The sequence below is a fragment of the Plodia interpunctella genome, chromosome 30 (assembly GCF_027563975.2).
Source record: "Plodia interpunctella isolate USDA-ARS_2022_Savannah chromosome 30, ilPloInte3.2, whole genome shotgun sequence".
In the NCBI taxonomy this organism is placed as follows: Eukaryota; Metazoa; Arthropoda; class Insecta; order Lepidoptera; family Pyralidae; genus Plodia; species Plodia interpunctella.
In genome coordinates this window covers 887,510-903,240 of record NC_071323.1, presented here as the reverse complement: position 1 = coordinate 903,240, position 15,731 = coordinate 887,510, and the positions used below count along the sequence as shown (strand labels likewise).

At 37.3% G+C, this 15,731-nt stretch overlaps 3 protein-coding genes across 3 annotated transcripts; 1 reads left to right on the top strand and 2 right to left on the bottom strand.

Annotated features, from left to right (window-relative positions):
* Positions 1-1,855: 1,855 nt before the first annotated feature.
* Positions 1,856-3,084, bottom strand: LOC128682399 (uncharacterized protein). Its single transcript, XM_053767053.2, has 2 exons — positions 2,834-3,084; positions 1,856-1,980 (listed from the first exon to the last, which is right to left on the bottom strand). The coding sequence occupies exons 1-2, from the start codon at positions 2,936-2,938 to the stop codon at positions 1,873-1,875; spliced, it is 213 nt and encodes a 70-aa protein (XP_053623028.1). The 5' UTR covers positions 2,939-3,084; the 3' UTR covers positions 1,856-1,872.
* Positions 3,085-3,651: 567 nt separating this feature from the next.
* Positions 3,652-5,518, bottom strand: Tapdelta (Translocon-associated protein delta). Its single transcript, XM_053767051.2, has 3 exons — positions 5,138-5,518; positions 4,104-4,260; positions 3,652-3,809 (listed from the first exon to the last, which is right to left on the bottom strand). The coding sequence occupies exons 1-3, from the start codon at positions 5,387-5,389 to the stop codon at positions 3,709-3,711; spliced, it is 510 nt and encodes a 169-aa protein (XP_053623026.1). The 5' UTR covers positions 5,390-5,518; the 3' UTR covers positions 3,652-3,708.
* A 6,299-nt stretch (positions 5,519-11,817) lies between these two features.
* Positions 11,818-12,675, top strand: LOC135310018 (uncharacterized). Its single transcript, XM_064436940.1, has one exon. The coding sequence runs from the start codon at positions 11,818-11,820 to the stop codon at positions 12,673-12,675; it is 858 nt and encodes a 285-aa protein (XP_064293010.1).
* Positions 12,676-15,731: the final 3,056 nt, after the last annotated feature.

Genomic DNA, 15,731 nt, shown 5'->3' with positions numbered 1-15,731 from the left:
TTCGATAAGCTCGTCAGATCAGCTTGAACATGTTACGAAGTACGCATTATGCAGCAGCAAACCCGTGCTAAAAATCTTTCGAATATTAAGGCTTTGTTCCATTAAGGATTTAAAGTTTTTTATTTATTATTATTATTTTAATATCTCGTTTTGGACAGTTTTTGTATTATTGATTTAATTATATTTTTTTTATATGTATATTTTCTATGTATGAAAATATTTTCCAACGGTTTTTTTATGCGCTCACAGATATAAACAAATGTAAATAAATAATATTACTTATTAAAAAGTAATAACGTAATATTTATTTTAATTATAATTGCAATTTAAGATACATAACGAAATTACATTTTTTTGTTCAAATTGTATAATTATGTAAGTTTTCCGTCTATATTTATTAAACATACATCGTGTTTTTAGACCATAATATTCAAGATCTGTATAGCTCACTACGGACAGTTGAGGAAAACCACCTATACGGTAGTAACGTTTCTAGAAATTTTTTTTTTAATACTAATATATTCTTATTTCCCATGGGACTTCACAACGTCAACTAATTTCATTTAGTTTTCTAATATATTGCCAGAAATCTTGTCGTATTACAAGTTATTTTCTTAGCCATAAATCATATTATCAGCAAGTGTTCCCTTCTTTCCATCTGTTCTGTTGAATAGTTCTACGGTAGAACTAATGGTACTTTTTTTCTCAATAGTCCTAATAAAACAATAGAACTAGTGGAACTCTTTAGACTCACCTGTTCTACTAAACAATTTGGGCAACTGTAGTTTCTATAATGAATAAAGCGTGGAGCCAAGCGTCCATTTTAGTACTCTTTCGTGAAACCCTCACAGTCTCCGCCATTGGCATTAAGTCTGCATCAGCCTTAAGACTGTGTGTGTCTGTGAGCGTAATTAATGCAAATTGACAATAGTACTTTGTTTACTATAGTAATATATTTTTAATCCACTATACAAAGATCTTTATCATTTTTATAGATCACTATCTGCACCCATAATTAATACCCATATATACGCGCTAAAATTAAATAATCACGTGGTGTTACCCGCGTAATTATTTAATTATAGCGGCTCGTCCCGGTTTCCCTTGTGCAAAAACCTAGTAAATTATACACCGAAACCTTCCCCTGGAATCGCTCTATCTATTGGTGAAAACCGCATGAAAATTCATGCATTCACTTTTTGAGTTTACGCGAGCGAACAAACAGACAGACGCGGCAGTGGACTTTGTTTTATAATATGTAAGGGTTATTAAAAAATACATACATTTTTATGCACAGTAGCGCCATCAACTTTATAAAAGCACTATCAGACTTACTCACACTTTCCCCTTTATATAATATTAGTGGGATTGTAGGATATCAATATTTTTTTGTTAAAGGAACACCCAAATAACCGAATGAGCCCCATCGGTCCATCCGTTTCCCTTAGAAAGTCGTCCCATTCGCAACTCGTCCCACGTAAATTTTATCCCATTTACAATTCATACCAAAATATAATTTACATTACGTCCATGGGATTAATTGTAAACGGGATGAGATTATGTGGGACGAGTAATGCTATTTATTAGCAACAAGTCCCTGACGACATTTTGTTTTTAGTCTATGGGATGAGTTGGTATCGAGACAAGTTTATGAGTCACAAGACTTGTGAATGGGATGACACACACTAACAACACAAGATATTGATGTAAATCCAAACTAATTACTATTTGTACAGCATGAAGAGCTTTCATGCTTCGATTCAATCAAAATTCCAAAAATTTTGCTACATCGACTCTTTATAACGGAAAAGCCTTTCCTATGAGAAGCCGCTGGCGATAACTAGTAAACAATAAATAAATTGAATGTTTTTATTAGCTTTTTACGGCAACCATTTCTTGCTTGTGCCTGTTGATGCAGTCACGAAACTCGTTCACTTCATTTTGACATTTCCTCCAGTCCTTAGTTGTGGCTATACATTCCTGGTGACAAAAATAAATTAGGTAGCTCTGGTGAACAGCATTTAATTTAGAGACGTGAAAAAGGCGTCTGAAGGCTTAATTTCTGAATAAGATTTGATTTTGGTATAAAATTTTATTTCTACACACACATTTTTCTTGTAAGTGATTGTTACATAATATGTTGGTTCTATTTGTTTAAATAATTTCTACTAGTTTTGTTGCTAGTTATCTGATGATGTTCCTGACAAATAAAATAATATTTTGTTACATGATCTTGTGAAGGTGGATCTCTTTGAGTGTTTCGACCGGCTGTGCTGTCATAACAATTTTTCAAACTTTAACAAAGACAAAAATTAAATTCTCTTTTTGACTTTAAAATAATTAATATGTGCTGTGGTAATATCATTTTCATTAATCGAGAAAATTGACAGATTGATATTTTGAATTTTTGATGAATTGTGTTTACCTGAATTATTACCATTCTAGATTTTAATGCATCAATATGGTAAACTATGTCGCTGATGAATAATTGAGAAAAGGTCTTCCAGACTTTCATTGCTTGCAATTGTCATTTAATTTAAAATAATAATAAAAAATAATGCAAAATAATATCTAATTAGACCAACAGTTTAAAAGATTCTCTAATCTGTGCGATTTTTCTGTTTCTTCTTCAGCCGTTGAGCTTCGGAGGCGCTTAGAGCCCGCTTTCCTACTTTTTCAAAATCATTTCGCGCGGTCGTCGGTTTCCTTAATTGTCAAACCCATTAGCGCTCATATCATCCTTCACGGCACAGGTTAACATGTGCAATGAAAGAGAATTTGAACCCTGGGCTCCGGCAACAGCCGCGGAGGCGACAGGGGAGAGATAACCAACCTGCACTTTATAATGGAGCTCCAAACATCCAGCTTTTTTTAATTTCGCCTCCACAGGGTCATCATCATTGTCCAATGACAATCGCTCACGTGGTTTGATCGTCATTTTGATATATGTTACTTCAGTAACTTATCCTTTTTGGAAACATATCCTTACTTCAATTATTTATTTTGCGACCAGACCAGCTGATTTTCTTCCAGATTTTTTTGGTTCTTCAGCCGACAGCTGTCAAATGAACGACACTGACATCCGAATAGTGTTGCTATTCGATAAAATTAAATACTACAGTTTTTTTTTTTATCAAATGATCCGTTACAAGATAACATTCGGACAAGGTGTCAAACATTTCGATGGTCTGATCATCTAGTCAATCATGTTGTCCAATTATTAATGGGATTATTTTGGTAAAATAAAGTAAACTCTTCAAAAGATTTTTATTTAACACCACGACGTTCGCCGTTAAAGCTAAATTGCTCGCCATTTAACTTTCAGGAGGTATGAGTGAGAAGACTCAAACCTCCCTTTCTCACATCCGCTACATTCCATTTTGTCAAATAATAAAAATAGTTACTACTTTTTTCATGTAATAAAAATTGTTATGGTTAGCCCGTGGACGTCGCTGTACAAGGCGACTAAGGGACACAGACTTGGCAGTGGCAGCTAATAGGCAATAATAACATTCCCAAAGAGAGTACCCACGGGAACACGAGAGAACGAGGCGGGCAAGTAAAAAAAAATTTTGAAATATCAGAAACTTCTAACAATAAAGTGATTGCCACAAAGAAAAAAAAAACTTAACCTATAAAATAAAATAACCATTTAAAAAAGTTATCAACTGTATTCACTTATTTATAAATTAATTTAGTAAATTAAAATTATGCCAAAATCTTGCTCTTGTTGCGGAGAGCGACATATGCGACAAAGATTGAGGTCACTGTGGCAAGCAATTCTGAATTCACCCACGGTCCAGAGTAACCTGAAAAATATAATTACGCTTTATTTCGTGCGTTCGCTTATAACATATTGTTAATATTCTAAGCAATGTATCCCGATTGGAGATTTTATATTGTAAAATGCTCTTAAAATTTATGTAACTTTAGCAGAACAATCTAAGCGGCGGGATAGGTAGTCTTAAAAGTCATGTCAGATGCCTTTAGGCGACTTGAATAAAATCTGACACCAGTGTCAGCAATAACACACTCGATATGATGATGAGAACAATCTAAGAGCAATTGAGATGATCCTTGCATTACGCATGGACAAAACTTACTGCCGGGATGCTGCAACTCAATTGCCAGCAGAGGTGCCACGACAGCGGCGGGATCAGCACGACGCGCACGTCTGAGAGAAGCCCAGCCTTCCTCATCTAAGATGTGCACCTTGTGTGTGCCAGAGCGTGCTTTGGCAGGTTCTTCAGTCCAGGACACCTGAAAATATTTTTGTATATTTTATAATCTGTATTTGCATTTTTATTACGTAGCTATTTGGTCTACTGGTCACTTATATCCCTTATCGAATACGTAGCTATTTGGTGGTCACTTATAACCCTTATCGAATATCGCCATGGTGTTGCATCAACAAGAGTAAGAGTTCCTGGGAAATCCAGGGACCATGAGGGAAGCCTGCCGTACACCAGCGGCGGTGCTCCGCTTCCTGAAGTAGCTGGGCTGGCTGGAATGATCAGCGGCTCAGACTCCGCACGCAGAAAGGGCCCGGACAGGAGGCCTAACTGCGGAAAATAGTCCTCGAGGGAAGTAAGGAGTAAGTATCCCTTATCGAAAGTTGACAGTTTAACATAACTCTCTCAATCTCAACTTGCTATCATAAATGTGAAAGTAAGTTTCTTTGTTACCTCTTCACGCTCTATCCACTCAACCAATCTTCTGGAAATTTTGCATACATGTAGTTTGAAGTACGGAGATAGACATAGTGTACCTTTCATCCCGGAAAAATAACTGGTCCTGTTGGAAATGTGGAGCCATGGGTTAAAACTAGTATAGTATAATATATTTATTTGCCTGTCGATTGTTAACAATCATTGTCTATGCAATGTGTGTGTGCTTCGCCATTGAATAGATTCTCTATGTATTCTCTCATTGGTGTTGTATGAGGCGAGTAAGAGACAGACATGGCAATGATAGGTAATCATTGCATTCCAAGGGTGGGTCGATTTAAGACAGGCGGCCGGTAGCTAAATCTCAACCTGATATACCCCATAAGGTATGGAAATGATTCTGTATCTGTATTAGTACATTAATAATTCAAAAAAGTAAAGAATGAATGGAATAAAATGTTAGTACAAACCTGGTACTTGTTTTTGCCGACTCGCGCCGCAGCCAGAGGTTTCCCTTCGACTTCAGCATACAAAGCGTAGTTCTCAGGTAGCTCATTATCACATTTCAGTGTGAATTCAGTAATGTAAGCTATTTGTGTTACAACCGTCGCATCTAGACTGGTAAATGAAGCTGCCTCCACTTTTGGATTTTTACAGCTCTCGGCCAGGGCACGGCCGGATAGTACGACGAAGAATAAAGTTAGGATATATTTTGTGAACATTTTGTTTTTTAATATCTAATTTGTGACTTATAAATTAGGAATAAATTAATATTTCACTTCAGCCGACTACTATTGACCTATCCACTCACTTCGGGTCGCTTCGCATGCAATTTGCAATCTTTCTCTTGGTTGCTGTCACTTCTGTCCACGTCACGTCACGTCAGACAGCTCACGTCACGTCAGTAAGTTGCGTTCAGAAATGTGATGTTGGCTTTTTTTCAATGGGCAAAGATGTAAAAGACCGCGCAACCAGTGGCCGCTGCCGCCGCACAGTGAGCTCAATAGCAAACACAAATAACAAAAACAAAACAGGTAAGGTGAAATATCTATGATTTTTAAATGACTTACAAGGACAAAGTCACGGATTTGTAACAGAATTTATGAGCTAAGATTGCAAAGAAAAACTTTAAGACTTGGTACACACCAAGCCAACGAAGGATATTCAGGGGTTATGAGTTATGTCTACTCTCTCTTTCTGTTGTAGGATTTCATAGCATGCTAAAATGAGATAGAAACTCATTCACGGTTTCGTTGTTGCCCCGGGGCGCGGGTGTCTGTTCTAGACTAGAAATAACAGATTAACTCAACCAGTTTATAACTAATTTATTGTTAAAACATTACAATGATAGGTATTGTAATTTAGTTTTGACAAGTACATTGTGTTTGGGTTCTATGAGGTTCAAACTAATGTCAGATAGGTGATTATTAAATGTCACAGTATTGACCATGAAGATATAGCCTGTCAAGAAAGTGGGAAAAATAAATGATCGGCGCTGTCTCCTCTTGGCTGACAACACTGTGTTTATCAACAATTCTTGACCATTCTATTTGACATTTCAATGGCAAAAAATGTAGTTCGGATTATAAGCGACGTACATTTTTTGTTTTGTTCTCTTTTTTGACAGACTGTTGCATGTAATACTGAAGCTAGCACTAGTAAGATTTTTACAGAGAATTTATTGATGCACAGTACACATATATCGCTATCTATTTAATGTATAGTCCGACCTCTTTATTGCGAGATATATGTGATACCGGCCAAACCCGATTCCAGGATAAACTAATTCTTCCTCCATGCGATAGGATAAACAGGTTTAGCCTAGGCTAAACTAGTTTATCCTGATAGAAATAAACACACTCAGGTTAAACAGTCTAAATTTATTTAGCCGAATCCAACAAACTAAGTCTTCGAAATAGTATTATAAATATAGTATTTTTAATATTAAAAATACTATATTGTTTTAATATTAAAAATACTTTACTAATTGTTAGAATGTGATTGTTTCTAGATATTCTATAATGTTTAGACTAGGCCATGCCAGTTTATCCTGAGAGTGTGTATTTCTATTAGGATAACTCAGTTTAGTCTAGGCTACCAGTTTATCCTATCGCATGTAGGAAGAATTAATTTAGCTTAGGTAAAACTAGTTTATCCTAAAATCACTTCCACCGCGAAAAATTGAGTGCTGGCTCGAACTTTACATATAACTTCATAGTATTGTCAGATAAATACTGTGCTTTTGTCGAATCATTGACCAAACAACAAATTACGTCTAAGTGCTGATATTTTATAGTCTCTTTTTTGATAACTATTCTAACAATTCCATCAAAAATTCTGTTAAGATAAAACAGGGTATACAGTTAAAATTACAGTCATTAACAGAAAATAAAATATTCAAAACATCCACATTTAGGTACGTGAGTTTAGGTAGCTTAAAATTTATAACGATTTTTTAGATAATATAGATATTTTTGTTACAAAATCAATTCCTCTAATAATTCCGTTTCTTTTCAATGTTTTTAATTGTATTGTTGCTATAACTAAATAGGTATATAAATGCAACCTATATCTATCAAACTATAAGCTTTAATAAAATAAAAGTGATATGGTTTTTAATTGCTTCATAATTTGTATATCCTTGTCAATTGCCGTCAAAATCTTAGGAACCGGACAAGGTATGAAAATTTGTTCTAAATATGCAATGTTATTATGGAATACAGCATAATTTGTACATATCTGCGTTGATTCATTAGAGTTCAAACTTATGGTTAAGTTCGTTTCCGAACGATGTCGTCATAAGGAGGTACGATTACATTTTGGCAAGTCTAAATATCGTTCAAAACAAGTGCATATAAATGTATTTTTTTGTTATGTTTGTAAAAATACTTTAATTAATCATGTTATTCTTTCACTTAAGGTTCTATATTTGTAAGGCGGCATCAAACAGACATCAAATCAAAATTAGGTATGTCCGGTTACCAATTTGAGGCGAGGTTTACTAAAAACATATATAATAATGCAATTTGCAAGGATACTTTTATAGTGTAATTCAGGTATAGAGGTATAATAATATTTATGGTGTAATAATATTTATAGATAAGTACAGTCTGTCAAGAAACTGAAGAAACTAAATGAGGTCGTTGTCTCCTGGCGGCTGTTAACACCGGATTGTTTATCAACAAATTTTGACCATTCTCTTTGGTATTGCAATGGCAAAAATATGTAGTTCGTGAAAAATAAGTTTTCTTCACTTTCTTTGCAGACTGTATGTCGTTTTATAAGAATATTTATATAGATAAGTACATTTTTAAACGTGATAAGAAATTATTTTCAATTTTGTGTCCATATCTCGCAGCGTGTGTATCGACACAAATTAAAAATGTAAAAATACGTAGTTTAGGCCCGAGACACACAAAACATGATAAATTCTTTTTAAAAAGAATAAGAACTTTAGTAGTTGTAGTTTTTTAAAACCGCCGATTTTGAGACATTAAGCATTCTCCGATTATAATGTCACAATCTTTTTCATGAGAATTAGAATTCAGATGAGAATACGGTCATTAAACTTAAGTCTTACCTTTGTCTCTTTCACGCTCAGTTAAACTGATACGAATGAGAAGCACGATGTGCTGTTTCACCCGAGTCGACGGAAATTAGTGATTTATAAAAAAGATAACGTGCCACTTGGTGTGACCCAGGCTTTAGTGTACATTTTAAAAATTACGTGAAGGCATTGAGGTAAGTATAAATAAAATGCTTCATATAAAAGATTAAAACTGACAAAAGCCAAAAACAATTGGTTTTATGAGAATAAATTGTTATTTTCCAAAAATATGTCTCAGTGGTAAGCATATCCAAAATTTTTTTTAGAGAAATTTTTGATTAAAATTCAAAATATGTCCGAATGTAGGAGCGGCTTATTACCCTGTCGCTTTTAAAAAAGAAACAAAAAATTTGAAATTTCTCGGAAAATATGGAATGCTTTCTGCACGCCAAAAAAAAATGTCTCCTAACGTGGCGCTACTAGTCATATAAAGAATTGTTGCGCCGTTATATAATTATTAATTTCAAATAGTTTCGCTGTTTGACTTGTTTCTATAGTCTGACTTTACTAATAGTAGGTATTTTTTCCTTAGATAACAACAATAATACTTAGATAACAACAAGATAATTATTTAAATTTCGAATGAAGTCGAGAAAAATAAGGATTATGCAACTATTAACTAGGGTTTGAATTTTTCGAACACAAAAAAAATCGATTCTTTTTCCGTCTGTCATTGGCGCCAAAACTAACCTAAAATTTAAACGTGATATTTCGTAACGGAGGATTCTAAGCATGTATATTATTATTACTATAACTACAGGCCATCAAGCATTACGGAACACAATCAGAGTAATTCCAAACCCTATAAGAACGAAAGAATGCATTTTATAAGTAAATTGTTTAGAGCGAGAAGACTATATCTACGAGAGTAGTCTTTCTCATTATCATAGGTATGGGTCTATCAACTAACAAACATGTATTTATCTAGGTATGTAGTAATTATATTTCCTTCTTTTCTGCAAGGATCACTAGAAAACTAAACTCGTTACCCTTGAACATTCACAATAGACTTGACGGGGCCGCCATGAAACATAAAACACGTAGCGCGTCACGTCCAAATGTACCTACTTCCTTTTTTACACGATGCGTACACGATATGGCAAAAAGAGACAGCTTGTGAACGTCGTAACGTGCGACGTGTTTGTGTGTTTCGTTGGTGGTAGGCCTTTAGTATCATGAGTAGAGTTCTAAAAAAAAGAAAAAAAAAAAGAAATTTATTTTTAAAAAATAGTGATCCCTAATGATCTGTTGGACAATTTAAAATAAAAATAAAAAATGTCATCTTGACTTCTGGCTCCTTCCGTCTCTAGACTCAATACTAAATACGTTTTTCACTCTCAACAAAATATAATAATCTTGTGCAATCTCGGCTGATGTTTTATTTCATCGATTACTTTTCTAACAAGATCCACTCATCACACCTTCATTCTCTGTTCTACACTGTCTACCGTATTGTAAATGCTAAATATAGTTTTAAATCGATCAGTTATTATTGCGTTGAGCTCAGAAATATCTTCGATTGAAATGTTCGTGTGGTTTCATGAAAATCTATAATATATATATGACGCAGATATCATACTGTAGTTTGTCTAATTGAGTAATATTTCGTCACTCCCTCCACCACGCTATATAAAAGCCGGACCGCTGAGATAGGGCTCAGTCGATTCCGATACGTCACAGTGTACAGATCACACCTAAGCGCACGGACTTGTTATTAGGACAAGAAATATAATTTATTTGCAAAAACATGAGTTGACATTATTTACAATGTGGTGTTAAAATCAAACTTCATGTTTCAATATACAAATTTGTTAGTGAATATTTAGTTTATGAATAAGGTGGAACGTCTGTGATCTGGTTGTGATGTACAGTTACGTGCGGAGGAGGGGCATGACGCTTGCCATCATTCGAAAGAATGATCATAAAACAAAAATAAGTGTCACATTATCAGTGTTTGTATAGGTATCTATGGGATGTAAACTTCACGGATATAGTCCAATAGATTTATATCACAGATATAAGAGAATTTGTAATATTATATCTGTGATTTTAGAGAATAGTGGGTTCATAACGTGTGGAACTATTTGCCGTCTACTACAAGCGTGCTTTTTATTGTAAAATCATTTACTTTTTCAGTTTCTGCGCTCAACCATTATTATAAGTACTAGGTGATTTATTATTTAAATTCTATATATTAACTATATGGCTAGTGTTAGTAACTTTTTTTGTGATCTAGATTTTTAAAGTACCTTCGGTAATCAAATTATATTTGAGTGAAAATATTAGCAAGTTAATAATAGTGACCTGAAATAAGACTAAAACAGATTTATTTGTATTAATTATGCATTTCTAAGAATATCTAATGACATGCCATATGAAGGTAGCTAACGCAATGGTCTCAATACGATCGATATTCAGGATGTTTACAATCCTACTTCCTACTAATATTATAAATGCGAATGTTTGTGAGGATGTATTTGTATGTTTTACTCTTTCACGCAAAATCTACTGGACCGATTGTTATGAAATTTGGTACACGGGTAGAACATAATCAGAAATAACACATAGTGTACTTTGTATCCCGAAATTCCGTAGCCCCGGGGCGCAGCTAGATCTTATATACACACGAACTGGCAAAATACGGTACCTTAGGTAGATTAATTATCAACAAGTTTCAAGAAAATTGGTCAGCAATCGCATCCAATATGGCATTTTCAGACGAAACTCTCGATCGTTCACCAACGCTTGTACACATTATGAAATTGGCGCGAAAACCAATTTGGCGTCGCTGACAGCTGTTATTTGAAACTCAATAAGATTATGTATAGTCTCTTAACCCAACGGGTCTGTAAAGTATAATTAAATAAGAGTCTCAAATTATCATAATAATATAACCTAATGATTAAGCTACCAGTCGGCTGAGTGTTGTCGTTAAACACTATCAACTCAGCTTCTTTGCATGATGAGTATAATGACATTCCACGAAAAAAAAGTACCTTATAGATGGACGTTGCTTAAGACGTTTCACTTTTTCCTCCTAATTAAATACCAGCAGCCATAGCATTCGCTAAAACTTAAATTAGACACATAAACCTTCCTCAGAATTAACACTATCTATTAGTGAAAACGCCATGAAAATCCGTGCTGTAGTTTTTGAGATTGTCGCGGATATACAGTCGGATGCAGCAGAGGACTTTGTTTTATGACATGTAAAGATATTTATTATACGTTTTGCGACTGCCCTTCATAAGGTAAATTTTCTTGTGGAATGACACATATGTGTGTGTTGTTACTGTGGAGCCCACAAACAGTTGGAATAGAAACAACGCGACGCGACGCGCGCTCCGTTCAGCGCGCTCCCCACCACCGCGCGAGTTGTGCCGTGATGCGAATTACGTGTGCAGTATCAATGTTGTACTATAAATATATGTAAATATTGTAAAATAAATTATTCTACTTCCATTCTTCTCATTGGCATTTTATTTCGAGTAGTCTAAGCACACTACAATTGGTGACCCCGAAAAAAGAAGAAATCTCATAAAAATGGAAAAGAAAGAAGAATTTTCTGACGCGTCCTCCTCTCCGGAAGCGGTTGCAAAGGAAGTGTCAACTATTTCTCTACAGTCAAGAATACCGCCGTTTTGGCGAGCCCAACCTAAGCTGTGGTTCGCACAATTTGAAGCCGTGGTATCTTCATACAAGACCAGTGAAGATCAAAAATATAATCTCGCTGTCGCCGTGTTAGAGAGAACAGACATCGAACAAGTGAGCGATATCATCTGCAATCCACCATCCACTGGAAAATATCTAGCGCTGAAGAAGAGACTATTGTCGGTATACGAAGAATCCGAATCCAAGCAATTCCAAAAGCTGCTAGGAGGATTAGAGCTGGGAGAACAGAAACCTTCTCAACTTCTTCGTGTAATGCGAGATTTATCCGGAACAAAAGTCGCCGATGACGCCCTGAAAGTTCTGTGGATGGGACATTTGCCGTCGCAAGTACGAGCCGTGCTATCTGTCAGCACAGAATCCTCGCTCGACACCATGGCTACGATGGCAGACAAGATGATGGAGCACACAGAACAAGCGGTAGCAGAAGTCCGTGAAGATTCAACCCCTAGAAGCAGCAGCGAAACGCAAAACAACTTGCAATTTCAAGTCTTAAGCAAACAAATAGAAAAGCTTACACTTGAGATTGCCGCTCTCAAAGAAGGTCGGTCCAGATTTCGTGGTCGTCAACCCTTTAGAAACCCACGCCAGAACAGATCATCAACCAGATCGAAGTCGAGAAACGGAAGAAAACCAGGTGACCCAGAATGGGAATGCTCGTATCACTATCGCTTCGGTGATAAGGCCAGAAAATGCCAGTCACCCTGCGCTAGGCGACGGTCGGAAAACTAGAAGCAACATCGACGGTGGCGGGCGTTGGTGTTACTAAAGGGAGTAACCGCCTCTGCATCAGGGAGCTGAACACGAAAGAGCGTTTTCTCGTAGACACCGGCGCAGACATATCTGTATTAGCAGCGAAAAACAGAAACCAAACTCCGAGCAACACCTACAAGTTGTACGCAGCGAACAATACGCCGATACGAACCTACGGAGAGAAAACTATAAATCTCAACATAGGCCTTCGTCGCACATACAAATGGACATTCATCGTTGCAGACGTACAGACATCCATACTGGGCGCAGATTTCTTACGAAGTCACAAGTTACTCGTCGATCTACATCAAAAGAAGCTCATAGACAGCGTCACTGATTTGAAGATAGAAGTCATAGAAACAACAAGCAATCAGCCCACAGTATACATCATAGACCAAAATCACATATATCAAGATATCTTAAAAAAATATCCCGAAGTACTACGCCCGATGTCAGTGAAGGAACCAGCAAAACACAGCGTCACACATCACATCGAAACCGCCGGCCCCCCACTCTTCGCCCGGCCTCGACCCCTCCCACCCGACAAGTACAAAGCGGCCAAGATTGAATTTGAGAAAATGATGGAGATGGGTATTTGCCAACCATCCAAAAGTCCATGGGCGAGTCCATTACACGTCGTCACAAAGAAAAATGGCTCACTTCGTGTGTGTGGAGACTACAGAAGACTTAACGCCGTGACTGTACCCGATCGCTACCCCATACCGAGAATTCAAGACTTCACATACAGATTGCACAATAAGAAAATATTTACGAAATTAGATTTAAAAATGGCATATTATTGGATCCCAATTCGAGACGAAGATAAAGCAAAGACAGCCATCATTACACCGTTCGGACTCTTCGAATTCAACTGCATGACGTTTGGCCTACGAAACTCTAGCCAAACATTCCAAAGATTTATGCACGAGGTACTACGAGGCTTGGATGACATCGTCTACTCATTCATCGACGATTTATTAGTATTTTCAAATAATCCGGATGACCACAGAAGGCACGTAGAACTTGTCCTGGAACGCCTAAGTAAATATGGAGTATCGTTAAACATCGAGAAATGTGAATTCGGAAGAAACAAGATTGAATTCCTCGGTTATCAAGTCTCAGTGGAAGGGATAACACCGACCGAAGAGCGCACTCACGCCATCTCTAACTATCCGAAACCAAACACGGTGCAAGATCTTAGAAGATTTCTTGGCATGGTCAACTTCTATCGTGACTGCCTACCTCATCAAGCCGAACATCAACACGAATTAAACAAATACTTACATAACGCCAAGAAGAACGACAAGACACCGATAGTATGGACAACTGAAGCCGAAACAGCTTTCGATATATGCCGACAAAGCGTTCTCGAAGCTACTACGTTATCACATCCAGTACCCGGTGCACCGTTATCTTTGTTGACCGACGCGTCTGACTGCAGTTTGGGCGCAGTGCTACAGCAAAAAGAAAATGAAGTATGGAAACCACTCGCATTTTTCTCGAAGTCAATGAGCGAGACGCAACGGCGATACAGCGTGTACGATCGCGAATTACTAGCTATGTACACCGCTGTCAAACACCTACGACGTCTTATAGAGGGGAGCGAAGTGACCATTTACACCGATCACAAACCTCTAGTAAACGCCTTAACAAGACCGCCGAGCAACAGTGACACACCGAGAAGAGAGAGACAACTACATTATATCAGCCAGTTTTGTTCAAGAATCAAGTTCATACAAGGAGAAAAAAATCTAGCAGCCGATGCCATGTCACGCATAGAAGAAATAGATCTACTCACATGCATAGATTACGAAAAATTATCACAAGAACAGAAAAGAGATATCACCCTACAAGATTTGAAAAATCATCCGAAATTAACTTTTGCCGACACAATTTTGGCAGGCGTCACTCAACCTATCACGTACGAGACATCGACAGGGAAAAATCGACTGTATCTACCACAAGCTTTTCGTTATGCCGCTTTCAAAGCGCAACACGAATTAAGCCATCCAGGAATACGCACGACGAGAAGAATAATGACTTCAAAATATTTTTGGCCGTCTATAAACAAGGACGTCGGAACATGGGCCAAATCCTGCATTGGTTGTCAGCGTGCGAAGATTCATAGACATGTCGTCAGTCCCTTAGGCGAGTTTTCACCGGCAAGAAGATTTGAACATGTACATACAGACATCGTTGGACCTCTACCGATCTCGCAGGGATACCGCTACCTCGTCACAATCATCGATCGCAACACGAACTGGATGGAAGCGATACCGGTCAAAGAAATCACCGCCGAGATTGTTGCTCAAGCAGTCTATGAAGGATGGATATCGAGATTTGGATGTCCTTTACGAATCACCACGGACCAAGGACGGCAATTCGAGTCATCATTGTTCAATGCACTAATGAAGAAATGTGGCATAAGGCGCATAAGAACTACAGCCTATCATCCTCAAGCCAACGGAAAAGTGGAAAGATTCCATCGCACATTGAAGGCGGCATTGATGGCAAGAGAGGCCAGTACAAGGTGGATAGAAGATTTACCTACAGTTTTGCTTGGCATACGCACTGCACTACGTGACGACAACACTAGTCCTGCACTAATGACGTATGGTTCTACGCTACGAGTCCCGTTCGATTTCTTTGTACCTACAAAGTCAAAGATTGAAGACGCCCAATTCATCCGCCAGTTCACAGAAACAATGTCAACTCTATCACCTGTACAGAGAATAATCGCATCGAGTAAGAACCTCTTCGTATATAAGGAATTATCAACATGCAGTCATGTATTCGTCCGCAATGACACTGTGAGAAGCCCCTTGATAGCGCCATATGACGGTCCATACAGAGTGATAGAGCGAAACAACAAATATTTCAAGATTGAATTGCCACTTCGAGCATCCAATATATCCATAGATCGACTCAAACCGGCACACATAATCAAGCAAGATGACGACGTAGCGGCAAACGCGCAACCGAGCCATCCCCACTCCTCGAAACCCGCACCAGCAACGAGTACATCTCAGCGCTCA